Below are 22,400 nucleotides of genomic sequence, written 5' to 3'. Positions count from 1 at the left end.
ATATAATATTATTTTTTTTAAAAGGTGAACCCAATGAGCTGAAGACTTTATGATGGAAACCAAATGCATAATTTTCAGAACATACTAGAATCCATCGACTACAAAAGAACCCTTTCTCCATATTAAGAACCTGAGCAGTGCCCTGCTGGATTAGACTCTTGGCCCTTCTAGTACAGCAGTCTGCTTTCACAGTGGTCGGCCAAATGCACAAGGATGTTCCCTACTCCACTCTCAACAGGCCTTCATAGGTAGTTACATTGCTATCAGGGCTAATAGCCATTATTCCAGGGGTGAAATGCTCCTTATTCAGACCAGATCGCCCAATCCGGTAGCGATGTTAGTAGATGGTTCAGAGAACTGGTAGCAAAAATTCCTCCCCCACCCCCCTGCCCATGCCCAGCTAACCTGCGCAATCATCAGAGGGTTTTTTTTTTAACTTTTAAAAGTTAAAAAAAAAAGTTGGCCACGCCCAGTCACATTAACCCCCACCAAGCCACGCCCACAGAATCAGTAGTAACAAATTTTACATTTCACCACTGCATTATTCCCCATGATTTTCTTGAATTGTGCAATACTTTTCTGAAGCCAGGCAAACTAATAGCCAACACTACATCTTGTGGTAATAAATTCCAAAGTTTAATGATGTGTACTGTAAAATAGTGTTTTCCTCTGCCACAATTGTTCCACCTAAAAAGTTCATTAAACATTATACAAATATTTTAAAGCTTGCTTGCTTGCTTGCCTCCTTCCTTCCTTCCCTTTTTCTCTTTCCTTTTCATTTCTTTTTTCTTTTAGTGCCTCTGAGTCAGTGCCTGCTCCTAGAGAGTACCTGGTGGACATATCCCTGAAGTTTTCTTGGAAAGATTTTGGAAATGGTTTGCTATTGTCTTCTTCTGAAAACTGAGTGTGGGTGACTGGCCCAAGGTCATCGAGCTGGCTTACCCACCTAAAAGAGATATAGAACTCAATCTGCTGATTTCTAGACCAGCACTTTAGCCCAACTGTCTCATTGTACTCGGCCACTAGTTTCTGTATTTTATCTTTTTGCGTAATTAGCATTCTCTATCATGCTTTATCTTATTTCAGATAAAAAAACTTTCTGAAGTGTTTTCAGACTTTTCTTTGTGGGACCCAAATGTACAAACGTTTTGTACAAAATTTTCCCTTGTTTTTCATAATACAATAAAGATGTTTTCATGCACAAAGATATGAATGCTAATCTGTTTCTGGGCATCTGAACATCTATAAAGCATATGACTGATCATCTTTATGAATGTGTTTCTTACGTTCAGTAACTTCCAAATATTTCTGAAATGAACCAAAATTAACACCAAGCTCCTGAATGCTCTTAACATTTAATGCAAAGCAAAATTAAAGTTACCTTTTATGATTTTTTTAGAAGGAGCAGGTATTTGTAATTTTTGATTTTGACAGTCATTTGCTTAATTTACTTAATAAATTTACAGTAATTTAATATTTTGACTGCAATGAATTCCATATCAAGTTTAACTTGCATTTGATTGTGCAGACAAGCATGCTTTTGCCTGCTTTTTATAAGGCGGGAGAAGTTGGCTATCCCAGAAAAAGCATTATTAACTGAAATCAGAGGAAATGGGTTATCTAAGAAATGGGGATGGGATAATTAGAAATTGTGTGTGATAAAACAATACATGATAGGAAATGAATGGTACATGAATGAATGTGAACTGAGTGAACAAAAGTGAAAGGATCAATGTGAAAGAAATACATCAAGGTTTGGTCATATTGAGTGAATGAATGAAAATCTCATAGATCACTGTTTTTATGAATGTATGTATGTAGGAGAAGGTTAAAAGGAAGGTCAAGAAGATGATTAATTTTTTTTTTCATAAAAAAGTTTTATTTTTACAATCATATCAAACAGCTCATCCAATGTACAGTTATATACAATTAGTCGGGCTTGCCCAGTCACCACCCCCCTTTTCAACACTCTTCCCTCTTCTACCTTCTTCTACTTTCCAGACCTTCCTCTCCTTATCTACATCCTCTCCTCCCTCCACAAGAAGATTAATTTATTTGATTAGTTAGTTAACTATCCACCTTTTTATTTTTACAAGTAACTCAAGGTACCAGAAGATATCCAACATACCTTCCTCTTCCTATTTTCCCCACAATACCACCCTTGTGAGGAGTTGGGCTAAGAAAGAATAACTGGCCCAAAGTTTCCTAATTAGCTTTCATGGCTAAGTCAGGATTTGAACTCAGTCTCTTGCTTTCTAACGTGGTGCCATAATCACTAAATCAAGCTGACGTACCAGTTTGTGGCTAATGTTGGATGAAGTTGATGATGATAAATATAAAAAACAAGAAGTGAATAATTTAAGCAACAAACCAACAATATACATATAGATGTGAGGATTAAATGAAAACAAGAACTACATAGAAGGATTTCTGTTTTCTTTCAATTGTTATAGTCCTAACATGGGAATCATTCCATCAGGCTTCATTTAATACTATTTGCTCCTCTTATTTTTCAATTCTGAGCATTAATGCATATACAATAAAAGCTGTGAACTTTATGAGAAACTCTGCTGTGATCTTTTAATTTCTTGACTGACGTAACTGCTGAAACTGTGATGGCGAACCTGTGGCACACAGAGCCATTTCTCTGGGCACGCAGAGCCGTCACCTGTTGCTCTTCCGGGTTCTGATGCACTGGCCAGCTAATTTTCATACGCATGGGCATGCTGAAAACCAGAAGAGCAACCACCCATTTCACATGCGTGCTCCAGGAAGATGTTCTTCCTGTTTCCAGAGTATGCATGTGCACCGGCCAGCTGGTCTGGTTTCTGGTGCACATGTTCATGCAAAGACCAGCAACAGGTGCGCGTGCCAAAAGACGCAGAGAGGAGATCCCGGCAGTCACTTCCTAAGGGAGCAGAGGAAGGTAAACCGGGGCTTCCCTTCCTCCCTGCCCATGTGAGCTTCTTGCATGGTCCTAGGCGGTCCAGAGCACCAGTGGACCTGCAGCCGGTGAGGGCGGGATGGTGGTGGTGGGCTGCCTGCGCAGATGACTCCGTGGCCTTGGCTCCTCCCTGCTGGAAACTGTCATTCCCCGGCTGGTGGGTGTGCTCTCAGCCCCGTCACCTCAGAAGCACCATGCCGAGCCGAGGAAGCTTGGAACGCGCAGCCTTGCCCGGGCTCCTTCCCGCTGAGAGCCACAGGCCAAGCATGTGTGGCTGGCGGGGCTTTGGCGGACCAGCAGCCGGTGAGGGCAGGGTGGTGGTGGGCTGCCTGCACAAATGAGTATATTGCATTTCAGGTGGCTGCTGGTTCCAGCCAGTGCTGTGGCCCAAAAATGCTTTCCTCCCTGGTTCCCCAATGTACACTCTGCAGACTCACTTTCTCTTTCCTCCTGGCTAGATCCGCCACCTGAAACACAATGCACTTTTTTGGCCTCCTCAAGCCCCAGGGAGGAGATTGCAGTGCTGCCGCCCAAAAACACTTGCCAAGATCTTGGCAACCTTGCCTTACATCCCCTGCACAGCGCCCGCTCTGCCAACCAAGTCCCGATCTCCGTGCTTCCCTGAGCCACTTCCGGACCAGGCTCCAACCGAGGCAGCAAAGGCATAGGAGGCTTGCAGGGAAGCCCGGCACCCCGCACCCAGCGGGGAGGAAGTCAGGCAAGCGTTCGGGGTCACAGCAGAACGAGCAACCAAAGCCTGTCTCCGCCCGTGCGCCTGCCTCTCCCCTACCTTCTATGAAGAAGAGCCTCTTGCTGGCACTGGGCGCACAAGGGAAGCGCAGGGTGGCTATTTTGAAAGGGGCAGTAGCAGTTTATGCAAGCCGCAGGATACAGCCTGAGCCTCCTCGATCAGGGCGCCTTCCTGGGAATTGCTGCCCAGCCTGGAAGTGGAAAGAGAGAGAAGGAGGCGGACAGGCCTTACCCAAAGGCCATCTAGCAGATAAAAGCTGCAAGGCTCTGCCATAGTTCTTTTGGGTGAGCTGTCCCTGCACAGGTCTCAGGTCCCTGCCCAAACTGGCCTGGAAGCGGTGCATGACCTTGCACCTGCGAGCAAGGCAGCGGCTACTCTCGCCAGTAACTGAGTCCGCAAATTGGCATGTTGGGCTCAGTTACCAGTGAGAGCACATGCCGCCTCACTTGCACCTTCTCATTCAAACTGCCAGGTGTTGCTCCAGTTCTTTCTGCCACAGCCGTGCAGTCTTTTCTTCCAATTCTAGCTATGCCTTGGCACTCGCAGCCAAGGCAGCCCTGCATTATAGTTCCCCTCGCTCCAACCAGCAGCCTCTGCTCACATCAAGGAGCCAGCAGCCGGGTGGGAGGAGGACAAGGACAGGCACAAGGTGACCTGCCGCTTCCAGACCAGTCTGGTCGGTAGGTGGGTGAGAAGGCAGCCCTTAGGGAAGAGCGCTGCACTGGGTGATATATCTTGTGGGCTGCATACAGGGCCCGAGGTGGAGGGATGAGCTTCCCCAGCTGGTGCATGGCGGTGCTGAGAGCACTGCCACTGGCCGGGGAACGGCTGTCTTGCCAGGGAACGGGCCGGTAATGGGCTGTCCTCCAGTAAGAGGTGCTCTGGCCCTCTTGGAAAAAGTGGGGGTTCATGCGTGGGTAGAGCGCACATGCACAGTGCAGATGCATGCGCAGTATGGGGCACATGTGCATGGGAGCGAGGTGGGGACCCATGTGCACCCATTGCATTATGGGTGCTGACATTTTTGAACTTTGGTGTTGGAGAAGACTGCAATGAACAGTAAAAAAAAAAAACAAGTATCAAACAAATCAATCCAGAGTTCTCACTTGGAGCACAAATGAACAGCCTCCAATTATCGTACTGGAATACATTATACAAAGACTTAGATGGGAAAGGTGGAAGGAAAGGAAAGGAATACCAGCAACAAGGTGATAAACTCAGTTATAGCAGTGATGAGTGCAGCTTTGGAAAAGTTGATTATTCCAGTTTAGGAATAGATGGTCATGGAGAAAATCTATGTGGCTGCTAAAGTTGACAATGACTTGATGGCTCATAATCAATCAATCATCTATCAGTGCCTTGATTTTTTCCCATGATTGCTTTAAAAGGCTTCACTAGGCTTCACTTCCATCTCCTTTCACACTCTGCAGATCTTTATTTATTGCCCTTTTTTAAGGCTTTTCATTTCTACCCCACACACGGCCATCACCAGTTCATAATCTAGCACAGTTTGCTATCCCCTTAGTAGCCAAAATATAGATAACTGCCTATGCCTGATCACTGATGCATATCATCATAAATCTAACATCAGCAAACATAAACGTTTAATTAAAAATCATACCAGATGCTTTTTCTAGTGAACTGAGTAAGTTCAAGAGGGTGTTTTCAGTGCAAATTGCAAGACATGAGCCAAGAACTTAAGCTTTAAATTGCAGCCTGTCAGACAGAAGATGGGAAAAAAAAATATCGAAAAATCTGTTCAACAGCATCTGGCTAGACTGTTACCCTAATTACATTGCTGTTAGAAGTCAGCATGATATTATTAAAGATATCAGGATTCAAATATAGCTCCTTAGGCTAAAAGTAAGACATACATGAAAAATAAACAACTAGGATTTTTTAACCAAATAATCAGAAAACATGTACACGTTTTTATGTTCAATTCTGGACTGTTTGACCTTGATGACCACTAAAGATTGTCATCCACACATATGATGCAGCCTGAATGTCATCAAGAAATCACTTCCACATAAACCCAACCCCCACTCCTGATTTTTATCAGCAATCGATCACTGATCCACTCAGCCATTCAAATGAAATATATGCCCAGATGAACATTTCAGTAACAGTTGTACAACTGTATTTATAAAATACTTATTCTTATATTAAGCGTAGACTTCAAATATTTTTAGTAATATGACATGTCATTCTCATATGAGCCACTGTTCTCTTTGCAAATATTTGACACGTAATAATATTTCTATTACCTTTGTCCAGGGTGAAATGCTCCCAGTTCGGACCGGCTCATGCGATCCGGTAGCGATGGCGGCTGCTGGTTCGGAGGATCGGTAGCAAAAATCCCTGGCCCCGCCCACCCCGCCTCTGCTGAGCGGCACCATCAGCAGAGGGTTTTGGTTTTTTTTACTTTTAAAAGCCGGTTTTTCTTCAGCCGAAAACAGCCCTTAAAAGTAAAAAAAAGCCTTTGAGGATCCCGCCCCTCAGCTGAGATCTTTAAACTTTAAAAAAAAAATAATTCAAGTCTCCTCTGGCGATCTCACCTGAGTTCCTCATCGGCAGAACCTTACTTGTACTCTTACTTGTAGAAAACATGTTTTCTACAAGTAGGAGTAGAGATTCTAAGGCACTTACCTGATTACTGATGAACGTATGGCTTTTTTCCCAGCCCAAAAGCAGATTCACTTTTAGCCCAGACATAATCAATTGCTTAGCTAATCTATTTCCTCAGTGATCAACTAATGCTGGCTGGCTTTGCTGGCTGAGGAACTCTGGGAATTGAAGTCCACAATAAAATAAAATAAAATAAAATAAAATAAAATAAAATAAAATAATAAAATAAAATAAAATAAAATAAAATAAAATAAAAAAAAATAAAATAAAATAAAAAAAAATAAAATATTAAATTAAATTAAATTAAAAAATAAAATAAAATAATAATAAAATAAAATAAAATAAAATAAAATAAATAAAATAAAATAAAATAAAATAAAATAAAATAAATAAAATAAAATAAAATAAAATAAAATAATAAAATAAAATAAAATAAAATAAAATAAAATAAAATAATAAAATAAAATAAAATAAAATAAAATAAAATAAAATAAAATAAAATAAAATAATAAAATATTTGTGCAGCTTTCTGAGATTTGGTGTGTTTCTGTAGTGTTTCACTCTAACTACACAAACACACAAAATCTCAGAAAGCTGCATGTGGAATTTTGTGTGTGTGTGTGTGTGTGTGTGAGTTGTGTTGTGTGTGTGTAAAGTGTGAAAGTTGGTTTTTGAGCTTTTTGTGGCTGTGTGAAGTGTGAGGTACAGCTGCTTTTACGTTTGTTGTGAGTCAGTTGTGTTGTGTTGTGTGTAAAGTGTGAAAGTTGGTTTTTGGTACCTCTTATTGTTTTTTATACTATGTTTATTATTTTTATTATTTATTGTTATTGGCCATGCCCACCCAGTCATCTGACCACCATGCCCACCAATTAAGCCACGCCCACAGAACTGGTAGGGAAAATTTTTAGATTTCTGATCTTATATAATCACGTGTTATTATTCTGAATTTAGGCATCTGTCCTTGATCTTACATTCTTTTTTAGAAAAAATATGTATAAAATTAATTAGGGAACAAATCTTGTTTCTTAAAATCCAGTTTTTTGACAAATATATGCTTTGTATTCACTTCACATGTTAGCACAATTTATTTTACTTCATTTTATTTTAAATTTATTTATTTAACTTATTCAGCTATTTTAGCTTTGTATCTGGGCTGATTCCACAGCTATAGCTCTATTATATAACCTTTGATTTGAGCTCAACCAAAAATTCAGAATAGTTGTCAACCCCAACACGCGGCCGTGTGTCAGGGCTGCCATTCCAGTGGATGCGGAGGTTCTGATGTCACAGTGGCTCCCATGGCACCCTGGCTTCTCAGCTTACCTCCTGCCCACCAAGCAACGTGAAGATCCCTCTCCTGGATTGTGCCCTCACCGCTCATCAGCTGCAGGCGTTGCTTGATGACATGGTAGCCTCCTCTGGATGTTTAAGGCACTCGGACTGGCAGCAAGCATTTCTGAATGGACTTGGCAGTGAATGCAGCTGGAGTTACTGACTGAGCAGCTGTTGAGCTGAGTAGCTCTTAGAGGCTAAGAGACTGAGAATTACAAAGAAGTTTGGAAACGGCTGTAACAATGACTAATCTGGAGAGGCCTGGAAATGACTGGAATGCTGGCCAATCTGGAGGAGTGGCCAGTGGGCTGGGAACATGTAGGAGTAATGCCTAGTTACGTTATCTAATGGAACCATGATTAATGAGTAGGGAGGAACCGGGTTAAGGGTCAGCTGGGTGATAAAGCTTTATAAGATGGTGGGGAGCACAAAGCATTAGCTCCAACAAAATCTTCTTGTATTGCTTTATGGATGTTAGTTCGTGCCAGTAAAGGGTTCAAACCATCATTTGTGTGTGTGGCATTTTCTTTATACACTGGAACCTGGCAATAGTCTTTTAAAAAGCATGAAAGGGAAATTGCAAAACCTATAAACATTTTTATCTGAACCGTTAGATGCATGGAATAATTATTCTGTCAGTGCTGTGTTGAAATCTATTATAATTAAGTGATCCATGCACAATTTTTTTACCATTATAAGGAAAAGGAATCATTTCAGTCAATGATATTTCTGAAATCTAACTCAAATGCTACAATTAAGAGATCATGGGTCAAAAAATTGCAATTACTGTTTTGCTCAAGGCATACAGGTACCAGACACTCTTCCTAATTCATCCACTAAGGGTCACAGGTACTTTTAGGATAATGTCAATTTGTTTTGCTATTATTGTCCTGCTGTCTTATTGATATCATACATATTTTTATGCACAACTATTGAGCTGTGAATTACATCATAAAATTCAATCAACTGAACATACTTTTCAAAACAGGACAACTATTATGCATTTCTAGGGGCCTCTATAGAAAAACTTTCCTTCTTCCTTTTCCCAAATAAGATTTTTTTGTAAAGATTGACAAACATTTCAGCTCAGCTCTATCATTACAATTTATGTTAAACAAATTCCATTCAACTCCATTAGAAATTTTTAAGAGCCAAGAATTTTTAACGGGAAAAAAGAAACTTAACTATTTAAGTTTTAAGAAATCACCTCCCATCACCACCAGTCTGTTTGCAATGGTAGCACATGTATTACAGATTGTACCATGTAAAAATACATCACCATATTGTCTTTTATGCGAAATCTGTTGGTTCAAAATTTCACCCTTGGCAGAAAGCTATTTTTACATCTATCCACACTAATAACTCTGTTGTCTATGCTCCCCAAGTCCTCGGATTTATCAACCCTATCCTGTTTATTATAAAGTCTCATTAGATCTTACTTCTAAGTAACTTTTAAAATATATGTTTATAAACTTTCAACACCTACAATTGAATCTGTATTTTGTTATTGCTATCTTGGTATTCTGATTTTGTGTGTGTACAAGTGTTGAAATTTTACACAATATTATTGCTTTTACTGGATTTTGTTTCCCACGTCAAGATCATAATCATAATGAAAACCAATTACAAATATACAACTACCTAGATAGAAAATAAACAGACAAACTGAGTCTGTCAAAATGTGTGTACAGTAAGAATAGAATTCTAATCTACAGAATAGAAGAGCAACAACATACATAGTGCTCTCTCTCTCAGTGTTTTCTTTCTCAAAAAAATATCCTTTCCATTCATTGCTAATCAACCTATCTAACACGAATATATTCCAGAAAGAAAATAAGTACCTGCTTGTATATTGGTTATGTCCAGAATACCAAGTCTGATTACCCTAGTGTGAGTATTCAGTTCCATATCTATCTGCTTACATGACACGAATAGCACATCTGTATTAATTAGTGGTTGTAAGTCTATTTATAACTGTAACATTTTGCATGCAACAGTTTAGCAAATTGAAAAGGAATCCTGAAAATAGACTGTAAATTGTTACGTTCAAGTTGTTTCATAGATTTGTCTTATTGTCGGTGCTGATTAAAACTGATACAGAAAAGGAAAGCCAATCAAATAGTCAAGTTTTTATTTGGCACAGTTATTTTATATAGCTGCCTATCTCCCTACCATGACTCTGGGCAGCTTACAAAGTTAAAAATCCAGAAAAAAAATACAAAATTAACCAAACATAACCACAAAAATGATTAAAAATAAAATTATTGAAATCATAAAAATATAATCCGCAGGAGAGCATCATTCTTTTTCCTAAAAATACAACTACTTAGCAGGCTCCCCACTAACCTCACCGGATCTGTACACCAGATGACAAAACCATGTCTTCTGGATCTCCCATCAGTCTTATGCAAGACAATGCATGCAATCTTTCCTGTAAATTTAGCTTCTTATTCCAAGATTGCCTTATTTTCTGAAGATCTTCACTTACCACTTTTGAATTGGTAACTCCCATATTCCTTATCATATTTTAGCTTCTGGTTATATCTATACATGTGACAAAATGAGGAGGCCAAATACAAATGAGCACTAATACTTCTATAAGCTTTCTCATGGAAAAAAAATCCCTCTAGCAAGGGTAAATCAATGTAGCAAAGGAACCTAGAACAACTTCCCTGCAATGTTCATTTTCTATGTGCAATGCAATTTTTGCATTCCAAATTTTTTTATCTCCAATATAGTGCAATAGAATATTATCTATAATAGAATATTGGGACTTTAAGATCTCTTCTTTTTTCGTCTTATCTTTCAGCTTTTAAAAACATCGAAGTTCAAACATGAGGGGGCTTTGTATTTGTTGTTTCAATTACCAATTAAAAAATAAAACTGAAATATGCTAAACAAAGATACGAAGAAAGAGTTGCCCCATCTTCCAAATTTAATTTAAAGAGGCCTGCCATTCTCTTAATTTCATATTAAAGTTAAGAAAATTACTAGTCTCCAATTATGAGAAGGACAGTGATGTTGTCTTGTGGGTAGAATATACTTTAAGTTATATCATTTAATCATTTAAACCTTAAGTAACTATGGGTCCATGTGTACAACCGATCAATCCATTGCCAGCATATTTGAATGCTAAAACTTTCAGAAGGGGTCATTTTCAAAATGCCTCTCCCAATTACAGGGTTCTTTATCTGCTGCTTAGAAGAATGTCTTTTTCTACTGCACTCCAAATCTGTGAAATATACTTCTTTTGAAACTTTATTTCTCCGTTGTCTACAAAAGGAGATGTTTAATAGCTAACTTAAGCAGCGTTTCAATTTTTTATCTTTTATATATATATATATATATATATATATATATATATATATATATATATATATATATATATATATATATATATATATATATATATATATATATATTTTCTGAGGTTTTCACGGTGTTTGTATATAGGTCTTTGGTTGTTGGGTTTTCTCCCGTGTAAAATTGGAAGTGTTTTGGCGGCGTTTCGGCGAAGTCTCATTCGTCATCTTCAGCTTTTAAAAACATCGAAGTTCAAACATGAGGGGCTTTGTATTTGTTGTTTCAATTACCAATTAAAAATAAAACTGAAATATGCTAAACAAAGATCTGAAGAAAGAGTTGCCCCATCTTCCAAATTTAATTTAAAGAGGCCTGCCATTCTCTTAATTTCATATTAAAGTTAAGAAAATTACTAGTCTCCAATTATGAGAAGGACAGTGATGTTGTCTTGTGGGTAGAATATACTTTAAGTTATATCATTTAATCATTTAAACCTTAAGTAACTATGGGTCCATGTGTACAACCGATCAATCCATTGCCAGCATATTTGAATGCTAAAACTTTCAGAAGGGGTCATTTTCAAAATGCCTCTCCCAATTACAGGGTTCTTTATCTGCTGCTTAGAAGAATGTCTTTTTCTGCACTCCAAATCTGTGAAATATACTTCTTTTGGGACTGGAACCACATTATCACGTGCTGCTTTATGGAAACCTGAGATTACAGCTATGAAACCAAATCTTGTCAACAATAAGTATACTGCCAATAACATTTCGGGCAAATTAATATTACTCTATATCAGCTAGAGTTCTTAACTATATTTTCACTTAAACTAAATATTTCTAAAAGCAAAGAGTAGAAACAACTTCCAGGAAATCTCATTTCAAGAGAAACTAAAAAGTAACAACAAATTTCAATTCAACAGGGTATAATAGATACAATTTCTGTTCAAACTTCACTCTCGTTCAAAGTCAAATTATGTGAATTGTGTCCAGCTTTATTTGATCTTTTATTTAATTTGCATCATTTTTATAGAAATTATATAACTATGTACTTTCACAAATGGTAAAAGTAATTATTTGAATGTATTGAAAGTGAAGTTTTACTCTATAAATTCAATTTTTATTCTTGATGCAGGTTATTTCATGTATGGTGCTCCCACATTCCATGCCTAGATATATTACTGGGTTTTATCACATGTTATATATTGTACCTAGTCACCTCTGTTACTATGCAGTGTCAAAACAGAACAATTTAGAATTCCTTTCCCTTACAATTAGCATCCAAAGTCACTTCATTTATAAAGCCATGTAATTAATATTATCTTTGTACACCTACTAAAGCTGAGTAAATTATATGGATATATATATATTTGTTTTCTGAGGTTTTCACGGGTGTTTGTATATAGGTCTTTGGTTGTTGGGTTTTCTCCCGTGTAAAATTGGAAGTGTCTTGGCGGCGTTTGACGAAGTCTCATTCGTCATCTTCAGCTTTTAAAAACATCGAAGTTCAAACATGAGGGGGCTTTGTATTTGTTGTTTCAATTACCAATTAAAAAATAAAACTGAAATATGCTAAACAAAGATACGAAGAAAGAGTTGCCCCATCTTCCAAATTTAATTTAAAGAGGCCTGCCATTCTCTTAATTTCATATTAAAGTTAAGAAAATTACTAGTCTCCAATTATGAGAAGGACAGTGATGTTGTCTTGTGGGTAGAATATACTTTAAGTTATATCATTTAATCATTTAAACCTTAAGTAACTATGGGTCCATGTGTACAACCGATCAATCCATTGCCAGCATATTTGAATGCTAAAACTTTCAGAAGGGGTCATTTTCAAAATGCCTCTCCCAATTACAGGGTTCTTTATCTGCTGCTTAGAAGAATGTCTTTTTCTACTGCACTCCAAATCTGTGAAATATACTTCTTTTGAAACTTTATTTCTCCGTTGTCTACAAAAAAGGAGATGTTTAATAGCTAACTTAAGCACGCGTTTCAATTTTTTATCTCCAATATAGTGCAATAGAATATTATCTATAATAGAATATTGGGACTTTAAGATCTCTTCTTTTTTCGTCTTATCTTTCAGCTTTTAAAAACATCGAAGTTCAAACATGAGGGGGCTTTGTATTTGTTGTTTCAATTACCAATTAAAAATAAAATTATTGAAATCATAAAAATATAATCCGCAGGAGAGCATCATTCTTTTTCCTAAAAATACAACTACTTAGCAGGCTCCCCACTAACCTCACTGGATCTGTACACCAGATGACAAAACCATGTCTTCTGGATCTCCCATCAGTCTTATGCAAGACAATGCATGCAATCTTTCCTGTAAATTTAGCTTCTTATTCCAAGATTGCCTTATTTTCTGAAGATCTTCACTTACCACTTTTGAATTGGTAACTCCCATATTCCTTATCATATTTTAGCTTCTGGTTATATCTATACATGTGACAAAATGAGGAGGCCAAATACAAATGAGCACTAATACTTCTATAAGCTCTCTCGTGGAAAAAAAATCCCTCTAGCAAGGGTAAATCAATGTAGCAAAGGAACCTAGAACAACTTCCCTGCAATGTTCATTTTCTATGTGCAATGCAATTTTTGCATTCCAAATTTTTTATCTTTTATATATATATATATATATATATATATATATATATATATATATATATATATATATATATATTAATTACTGATGATAAATCTTTAATATCCAACCAAGTAGGAAAGTATATTTAAATACAACAAGTAATGCATTTAAAATACCACTCCATCAAACCTTAGACTTAAAGAACCAGACCTCACCAAACCCACTGCTTCAACATTGAAATCTGTAGTCCTAAATTCAAGAAACAATTATTATTGAGCCAAAAATTAAAGATTAATGAAGTACAAACCTGAGAAAAAAGTAACAGTCTACTCCGATCTAAGATTTTGTTTTTGAGCAGTTCTATCACTTAAAGTTGATATGTTCAACTGATAGAAGCAGAAATTTGGTATACTTTTGCCTATAAATTATTGGAGAACAGAATGAATTTCAATTATGAGTCTTCAGCAAAGACTTTGTTGCCAATTTCAGGATAATTAGGGCTTGCTGCTTTTGACAACTTTTTGTTATTCCTTTCTCAGCTTGACCACAGACCTCCTCTTGAACATTCTACTTCTCTTTTGGAACTGGAACCACATTATCACGTGCTGCTTTATGGAAACCTGAGATTACAGCTATGAAACCAAATCTTGTCAACAATAAGTATACTGCCAATAACATTTCGGGCAAATTAATATTATCTTTGTACACCTACTAAAGCTGAGTAAATTATATGGATATATATATGTACAGACTTGCAATTTTCTCAACCTTTTTTTTTACTTTAGAGACGTAATACTTGAAATCCAACTCCCATTGCTTTGACAATGCATACAAAGGTTCCAATAAAGACTTACAAGATGTTTATGCATTCAGCTATCAAGTTATCTCCACAAAAATAAAAAGTGCACAAATGCAGTTGCTATTATTGATTTTTATAACCACACAGGCATTAGGGATAAACAAAATGGGTAATAAATTATGTTTGCGAGAACAGGGAAATCCAAAAAACAGACAATGTAACTAGTACCATTTATTCAAAAAGAATACCTTTATCATACAATAACATCAAGGCGCTGTCTTACGGCATTGTTTCATTTGACTCAATGCTGTCCATCTTATGGTATGGTAGGTATGGTATGCTACCTTAGGTAGGTATTTTTTTAATATACTAAAATCTTCGATATTTGCTTTCTTTTTAATTATACCAATTAGGCTCAATCAAGTAATGTAGAGGAATATGATTATAATGTGACAGAAGAAAAACTCAAAAGTTGTGAAGTATACATGGCCAGATCCGCAAATAAAATTTAATTCATAACGGGTAACATCATTGACAAAACAATGCCACAAAGTATAAATATAACCTTATTTATGTTTACAAGCAGGTGCTCCTGCAATCAACTGGGCTTATTTCCAAGCCAATGTGCTAAGAATTAGGGCATGACTAATAATACTGTCAGAAAGCAACCTTTCAGCTGCCATCCGATGTCTTCTAACAATCCTGGGCACCACTACGTTATCAGCAATAAATATGTGGATTTAAGGTTGCAAGGAAGAAGTATATTTAAATACAACAAGTAATGCATTTAAAATACCACTCCATCAAACCTTAGACTTAAAGAACCAGACCTCACCAAACCCACTGCTTCAACATTGAAATCTGTAGTCCTAAATTCAAGAAACAATTATTATTGAGCCAAAAATTAAAGATTAATGAAGTACAAACCTGAGAAAAAAGTAACAGTCTACTCCGATCTAAGATTTTGTTTTTGAGCAGTTCTATCACTTAAAGTTGATATGTTCAACTGATAGAAGCAGAAATTTGGTATACTTTTGCCTATAAATTATTGGAGAACAGAATGAATTTCAATTATGAGTCTTCAGCAAAGACTTTGTTGCCAATTTCAGGATAATTAGGGCTTGCTGCTTTTGACAACTTTTTGTTATTCCTTTCTCAGCTTGACCACAGACCTCCTCTTGAACATTCTACTTCTCTTTTGGAACTGGAACCACATTATCACGTGCTGCTTTATGGAAACCTGAGATTACAGCTATGAAACCAAATCTTGTCAACAATAAGTATACTGCCAATAACATTTCGGCAAATTAATATTATCTTTGTACACCTACTAAAGCTGAGTAAATTATATGGATATATATATATATATATATATATATATATATATATATTAATTACTGATGATAAATCTTTAATATCCAACCAAGTAGGAAAGTATATTTAAATACAACAAGTAATGCATTTAAAATACCACTCCATCAAACCTTAGACTTAAAGAACCAGACCTCACCAAACCCACTGCTTCAACATTGAAATCTGTAGTCCTAAATTCAAGAAACAATTATTATTGAGCCAAAAATTAAAGATTAATGAAGTACAAACCTGAGAAAAAAGTAACAGTCTACTCCGATCTAAGATTTTGTTTTTGAGCAGTTCTATCACTTAAAGTTGATATGTTCAACTGATAGAAGCAGAAATTTGGTATACTTTTGCCTATAAATTATTGGAGAACAGAATGAATTTCAATTATGAGTCTTCAGCAAAGACTTTGTTGCCAATTTCAGGATAATTAGGGCTTGCTGCTTTTGACAACTTTTTGTTATTCCTTTCTCAGCTTGACCACAGACCTCCTCTTGAACATTCTACTTCTCTTTTGGGACTGGAACCACATTATCACGTGCTGCTTTATGGAAACCTGAGATTACAGCTATGAAACCAAATCTTGTCAACAATAAGTATACTGCCAATAACATTTCGGGCAAATTAATATTACTCTATATCAGCTAGAGTTCTTAACTATATTTTCACTTAAACTAAATATTTCTAAAAGCAAAGAGTAGAGAAACAACTTCCAGGAAATCTCATTTCAAGAGAAACTAAAAAGTAACAACAAATTTCAATTCAACAGGGTATAATAGATACAATTTCTGTTCAAACTTCACTCTCGTTCAAAGTCAAATTATGTGAATTGTGTCCAGCTTTATTTGATCTTTTATTTAATTTGCATCATTTTTATAGAAATTATATAACTATGTACTTTCACAAATGGTAAAAGTAATTATTTGAATGTATTGAAAGTGAAGTTTTACTCTATAAATTCAATTTTTATTCTTGATGCAGGTTATTTCATGTATGGTGCTCCCACATTCCATGCCTAGATATATTACTGGGTTTTATCACATGTTATATATTGTACCTAGTCACCTCTGTTACTATGCAGTGTCAAAAACAGAACAATTTAGAATTCCTTTCCCCTTACAATTAGCATCCAAAGTCACTTCATTTATAAAGCCATGTAATTAATATTATCTTTGTACACCTACTAAAGCTGAGTAAATTATATGGATATATATATGTACAGACTTGCAATTTTCTCAACCTTTTTTTTTACTTTAGAGACGTAATACTTGAAATCCAACTCCCATTGCTTTGACAATGCATACAAAGGTTCCAATAAAGACTTACAAGATGTTTATGCATTCAGCTATCAAGTTATCTCCACAAAAATAAAAAGTGCACAAATGCAGTTGCTATTATTGATTTTTATAACCACACAGGCATTAGGGATAAACAAAATGGGTAATAAATTATGTTTGCGAGAACAGGGAAATCCAAAAAACAGACAATGTAACTAGTACCATTTATTCAAAAAGAATACCTTTATCATACAATAACATCAAGGCGCTGTCTTACGGCATTGTTTCATTTGACTCAATGCTGTCCATCTTATGGTATGGTAGGTATGGTATGCTACCTTAGGTAGGTATTTTTTTAATATACTAAAATCTTCGATATTTGCTTTCTTTTTAATTATACCAATTAGGCTCAATCAAGTAATGTAGAGGAATATGATTATAATGTGACAGAAGAAAAACTCAAAAGTTGTGAAGTATACATGGCCAGATCCGCAAATAAAATTTAATTCATAACGGGTAACATCATTGACAAAACAATGCCACAAAGTATAAATATAACCTTATTTATGTTTACAAGCAGGTGCTCCTGCAATCAACTGGGCTTATTTCCAAGCCAATGTGCTAAGAATTAGGGCATGACTAATAATACTGTCAGAAAGCAACCTTTCAGCTGCCATCCGATGTCTTCTAACAATCCTGGGCACCACTACGTTATCAGCAATAAATATGTGGATTTAAGGTTGCAAGGAAGAAGTATATTTAAAAGAGAAAAGATTTCATCTGAAATACAGATTATCCAAGGGCATCTACTGATTTAAATTTTACTTGGGCAATTTGTTAGCACTTACATAAAAATACTTTGCAGCACTCTGAACAATACTGAGGCTATATCTGCACATTTCACGGAGGCATGGATTTGATTTGGCTCAGGTATTATATAAACTATTTTCTTTCTTCAGTGCTTGTTTTATGAATGCAGACACAATCATAGTCTAGGAATTCTGAATTAGACTGGTGCAGGTTGCCCAATCTTTTCCAGCCGGGCCCTTTCACCAGCAAGGGCAACCAAACAAACCTTGCAAGGTTCTTCAATGGTGTCTCATAACCTGCAACATGGATTTCCATCATGTTGCTTTCAAATAAGTTAAAAATCAATGCCCAGCCAAGAAACCTAAATGTTCAGCTGTAGCTCGATTGCAAAGGACAAAACAAAATGTCTATACAGGTAATCCACAATTTATGGCCACAATTGAGCCCAAAATTTATGTTGCTAAGTGAGAAATTTATTAAGTGAGTTTTGCCCAATTTTATGACTTTTCTTGCCACAGTTGTTAAGTGAATAACTGTTGTTAAATTAGTAACATACAAGATTAAGGGAATCTCGTTTCCCCATTGACTTTGCTTGTCAGAAGTTGGTAAAAGGTGGTCACATGACCCTGGGACATTGCAACTATCATAAACATGAGTTAGTTATCAAGCATCCGAGTGTAAATCATAGGGATGCTGCAATGGGGATGCTGCAATGGTTATAAGTGTGAAAAAGTGTGAAAAAACGGTCATAAGTCGTCTTTTCAGTGCCGTTGTAACTTCGAACATTGTGACACTAAGCAAACTGTTGTAAGTCAAGGACTACCTGTACCTAGATTACAAAGCAACAGAAAGTTATGCTTTCCGATGGCTGCCTTAGACATTACGCTGCTGGGGGGGGGCGAGGGGGGGAAATCAAAGAAGATTGTGCTTATTCATGGCTAGCCAAGAATTCTAGGAGTGCAATGTTTCATCTTACTCACAGGAAAGATGAGCAAGGTAAATCACCTGACTAAACTACCACTGGTTCTTTGGATGAATCATATATGATATACTACCACACATTCTGGCTAAATAAGGGACTTGTTAGATACGGGGCGCGAATAGAAGAGGCGGGACACCATAGTCAATTTCAGCACTTTATTTCCAGCCGCGATCTGGAGCAAGAGAGCAACAGGCTACCAGAGCTCCCTTTTTAAAGAGCTCCGGCAGTCTCACTGGCCATGGACAGTGGTTTATTTTTCCTGCTGCTAGATTAGCGAATCAGCGGCGGCATGCAAATAGGTGCTCCATATGTCCGTATGTAACACGACCTTTTACAAATATTTCACAAATACTAAAAATGTATTTACCGTTTCTCCCAAAATAAGACATCCCCTGATAATAAGCCCAATTGGGCTTTTGAGCGCATGGCAATAAGTCCAAGTGCTTATTTCAGGGTTCAAAAAAATATAAGATAGGGTCTTATTTTCAGGGAAACACGATATCTAATCCCTTCCCTTAAACACAAGTGAATTACATACTGTTAGGATTGTTAAGACTGTTAAAATCACTGGGATTTTTCTGCCTTCACTGTGAAGATGTATTATGTTGGGGGTTGCACTGAGGGAGCTCAACTAATTTCACTAGACATATGTTGTGCGCTGACAATAAGGGTTTGAATTTGTTAGGCACTCAGATTGTATCTTTGTCAAGGTTGGATTTTCGAACCTTTTAAAGCTAAAAATAGAGCAAGCTGTACATCCTACATGTAAGGACTATCACACTTGACAGAGTTATAAGGTCAGCATTCAGTTGCTGTATTAGTCAACCAGACACCCAGGAGAAACTCACAGGCAGCAATTGTAACACACTGGTAAAATGCCTCTTATATTGGAGGCACTAAAAGCAATTGTAGCCTTTTCTCTATATCCAGTAGAAAACCTAGATTTGTGTAGGATGTCTTTGTTGTTGTTCGTTGAGAAGTCGTGTCCGACCCATCGCACCCCGTGGACAATGTTCCTCCAGGCCTTCCTGTCCTCTACCATCCTCTGGAGTCCATTTAAGCTCACGCCTACTGCTTCAGTGACTCTATCCAGCCACCTCATTCTCTATCGTGCCCATCTTCTTTTGCCCTCAATCTTTCCCAGCATTAGGTTCTTCTCCGGTGAGTCTTTCATTCTCATTAGGTGGCCAAAGTAAGGACTCACTGGAGAAGAACCTAATGCTGGGAAAGACTGAGGGCAAAAGAAGTAGGGTGTCTAGGAGTAGAAATAAGCAGGTGTGAAATAAACGAACAAATCCTTTCCTTTGCATTAGAAAAATTAAATGACTGCTGCTCATACATTATTTAAAGTGCATAATTCAGAGGGCAGCAGGAAGGACAGAAGGAGCAGGAAAGCTAACAAGATCGAGACTAGCAACTTATTTAGAGGCAGTCCTATGGTATATTTGCAGCTTACTCACATTTTTAATGGACAGTCAACAAGCTGTATTTTCCGTTAGGAATTCTATGTTTTCTCAATACAGGTAGTCCTAGACTTAAAACAGTTCATTTAGTGACCACTCAAAGTTTCAATGGCACTAAAATATTGACTTAGGACAGTTTTTCACACTTAAACAGTTGCAGCATCCCCGTGGTCACTTGATCAAAATGCGGATGCATGGCAACTGACTCATATTTATGACGGTTGCAATGCCCTGGGGTCACATGATCACCTTTTGTGACCTTCTGACAAAGCCAATGAGGAAGCCAGATTTGCTTAACAAACACATCACTAACTTAATAACCGCAGTGATTCACTTAACAACCGTGGCATGAAAAGTTGTAAAATGGGGTAAAATTCACTTAACCAATGTTTCACTTAGCAACAGAAATGTCAGGCTTAATTGGGGCGGTAATACTAGCTGTACTACTTCCATCTTTTTTCTTAGCATCCCACTCCCTTTCCCCCCACACCTCCCAAAAAAAGAGAGAGTTATTGAGGAAACAGCTATTCTTTAAGTCAGCAACTTTAATAAGATGTGGGCCCTTTCACTCCCAGCCTTCCCCAGCCAACCTTGTCCACACATCTTAAACCCACCGAGAAGCCAAATATCTACTTCATCCCCCCCCCCCCCCCAATGCCAAGAAATACCGTAAAGCACCTGCCTGTAATAGCTTCGAAGAACGAGGGCTCCCTGCCGGGCTGGCGCTGCCCTCCGGCCCTTTGGCTTTGCCCTTGGCGGGCGAGTCTTGAAGCAACTGCTCCAGGCAGGCGGTGTTGCCGGGCAGAGAAGAGCTCTTCTGATGGGACAGGTGAGCCCCAAGTCGGGGCGGCTGCGGAGGCTCCTCCCGCGCCTCGGCTTTGAGGGCTCCATCCCCGCCTACTACCCGGTCCTTTTCGGGGGCAGCCGCCGAAGAGGCCGAGGAAGGAGAGGCGGGCGGGTGGTCGGGCCCCCGGCCGTGCTGCTGCTGCGGCTGCCCCCCTTTCCCCTGAGGGTGGTGAAGGAGATGCTCGCGGAGGCGGCGCAGAGAAGAGCCGGCCTCGGCGCTCACGGCCTCCAGGGGCTCTGCCGAGGAGCAGCACAAGTTGGGTTGAGAGGACGAGAAGACGCGGTCCAGCACGTGTTTTCGACGCCTCAAGCCGCCCCATCTGGCGACGCCGACGACGCCGTCGCCCCCTGCTAACAAGTCCGCCTTGGCCGGCTGCTCGATGGCGCGACTCCGAGGAAGCGACGGCGAGGTGTCCGCACTGCGGCGTTCGGCTCCGGCTTTGCCGCTGCCCTTGCCCTTGCTCCCCAGCTGCAGGCTCCTCCACAGGCGGCTCTGGAAAGACGCCGCCGGCTCCCCTTCGCCGGCCTTGCTGCTGCTCCCTGTTGCTGGTGCCGCTCCGGGTTCCTCGGCTGCTGCCATTCTCTTCTCCCCGCCTCCCTCCCTTCTCCTCCTCCTCCTCCGCCTTTTCCACCAAGCCCGCCGCCCGTTGCCGCTGCAAGTGCGGAGGCAGGAAGAGCAGCAGCGCGCGGCGGCTTGAGCCCAGTCCGCCCGAAGGAAGAGGTTGCACTTGTTCGCTATAGCAGCTGGCGACGCTTCAGGGGCTGGGCGGCTGGAAGGCTCCTGCTCTCGGTGCGCCGGCTGCGGCGAAGAGAGGAGCCGCGGCTCGGAGCATGGCAGGGAGCGAGGAGAGCTACCGAAGTTTTGGTCTGACGCGCCTGACTTTTCCCGGTTGAGCGAGGTCTGCTGTCTCCACCGGCCGCGCAGACTCGCTTTGCAGGGGAGGGGTGGGGCACAATAAAAGTGATTATCGGGTGCCGTTGTTAACACCCCCACCCCACCCCACCCCACCCAAAACATTAAGACCGACGAAAGTATTATGCCGTATAAGACAATTGTCAGAGCTGAACTCCATCGGCCTGGAAGAACAATGCTTTACGATATGACTTCGGAGTTGTATGGTTTTTCAAAAGTTCCTCTTGGCTTGTTTTGCCCGCTTCGGAAGGCTAGAAGGTAGAAAATTAAAGGTAAACGCAGCGTGTCTCTCAATATCACTGATCAGCCCCGAGGGTGCTTTTTCGGGAAGCAACTGGACTTTCTTGTTTTTTCTTTGAAGATGTTTCTCTTCTCATCCAAGAAGCTTCTTCAGTTCT

At 38.8% G+C, this 22,400-nt stretch overlaps 1 protein-coding gene across 1 annotated transcript; it reads right to left on the bottom strand.

Moving 5' to 3' along the window:
• Positions 1-17,930: 17,930 nt before the first annotated feature.
• On the bottom strand, positions 17,931-21,669 carry LOC131190728 (multiple C2 and transmembrane domain-containing protein 1-like). Its single transcript, XM_058168084.1, has 2 exons — positions 20,912-21,669; positions 17,931-18,120 (listed from the first exon to the last, which is right to left on the bottom strand). The coding sequence occupies exons 1-2, from the start codon at positions 21,667-21,669 to the stop codon at positions 17,931-17,933; spliced, it is 948 nt and encodes a 315-aa protein (XP_058024067.1).
• Positions 21,670-22,400: the final 731 nt, after the last annotated feature.

This window comes from Ahaetulla prasina, chromosome 2 (genome assembly GCF_028640845.1).
Source record: "Ahaetulla prasina isolate Xishuangbanna chromosome 2, ASM2864084v1, whole genome shotgun sequence".
NCBI lineage: Eukaryota > Metazoa > Chordata > Lepidosauria > Squamata > Colubridae > Ahaetulla > Ahaetulla prasina.
This window is presented reverse-complemented; position numbering and strand designations above follow the sequence as displayed.

Excerpts from the sequence above, each read along its gene's own strand:
- LOC131190728 (XM_058168084.1), bottom strand. The coding sequence starts at position 21,669 with ATGGCAGCAGCCGAGGAACCCGGAGCGGCACCAGCAACAGGGAGCAGC. Across the intron at positions 18,121-20,911 it reads TTACAGGCAGGTGCTTTACG|CAACATGATGGAAATCCATG; the intron begins GTATTTCTTGGC and ends CTTATTTGAAAG.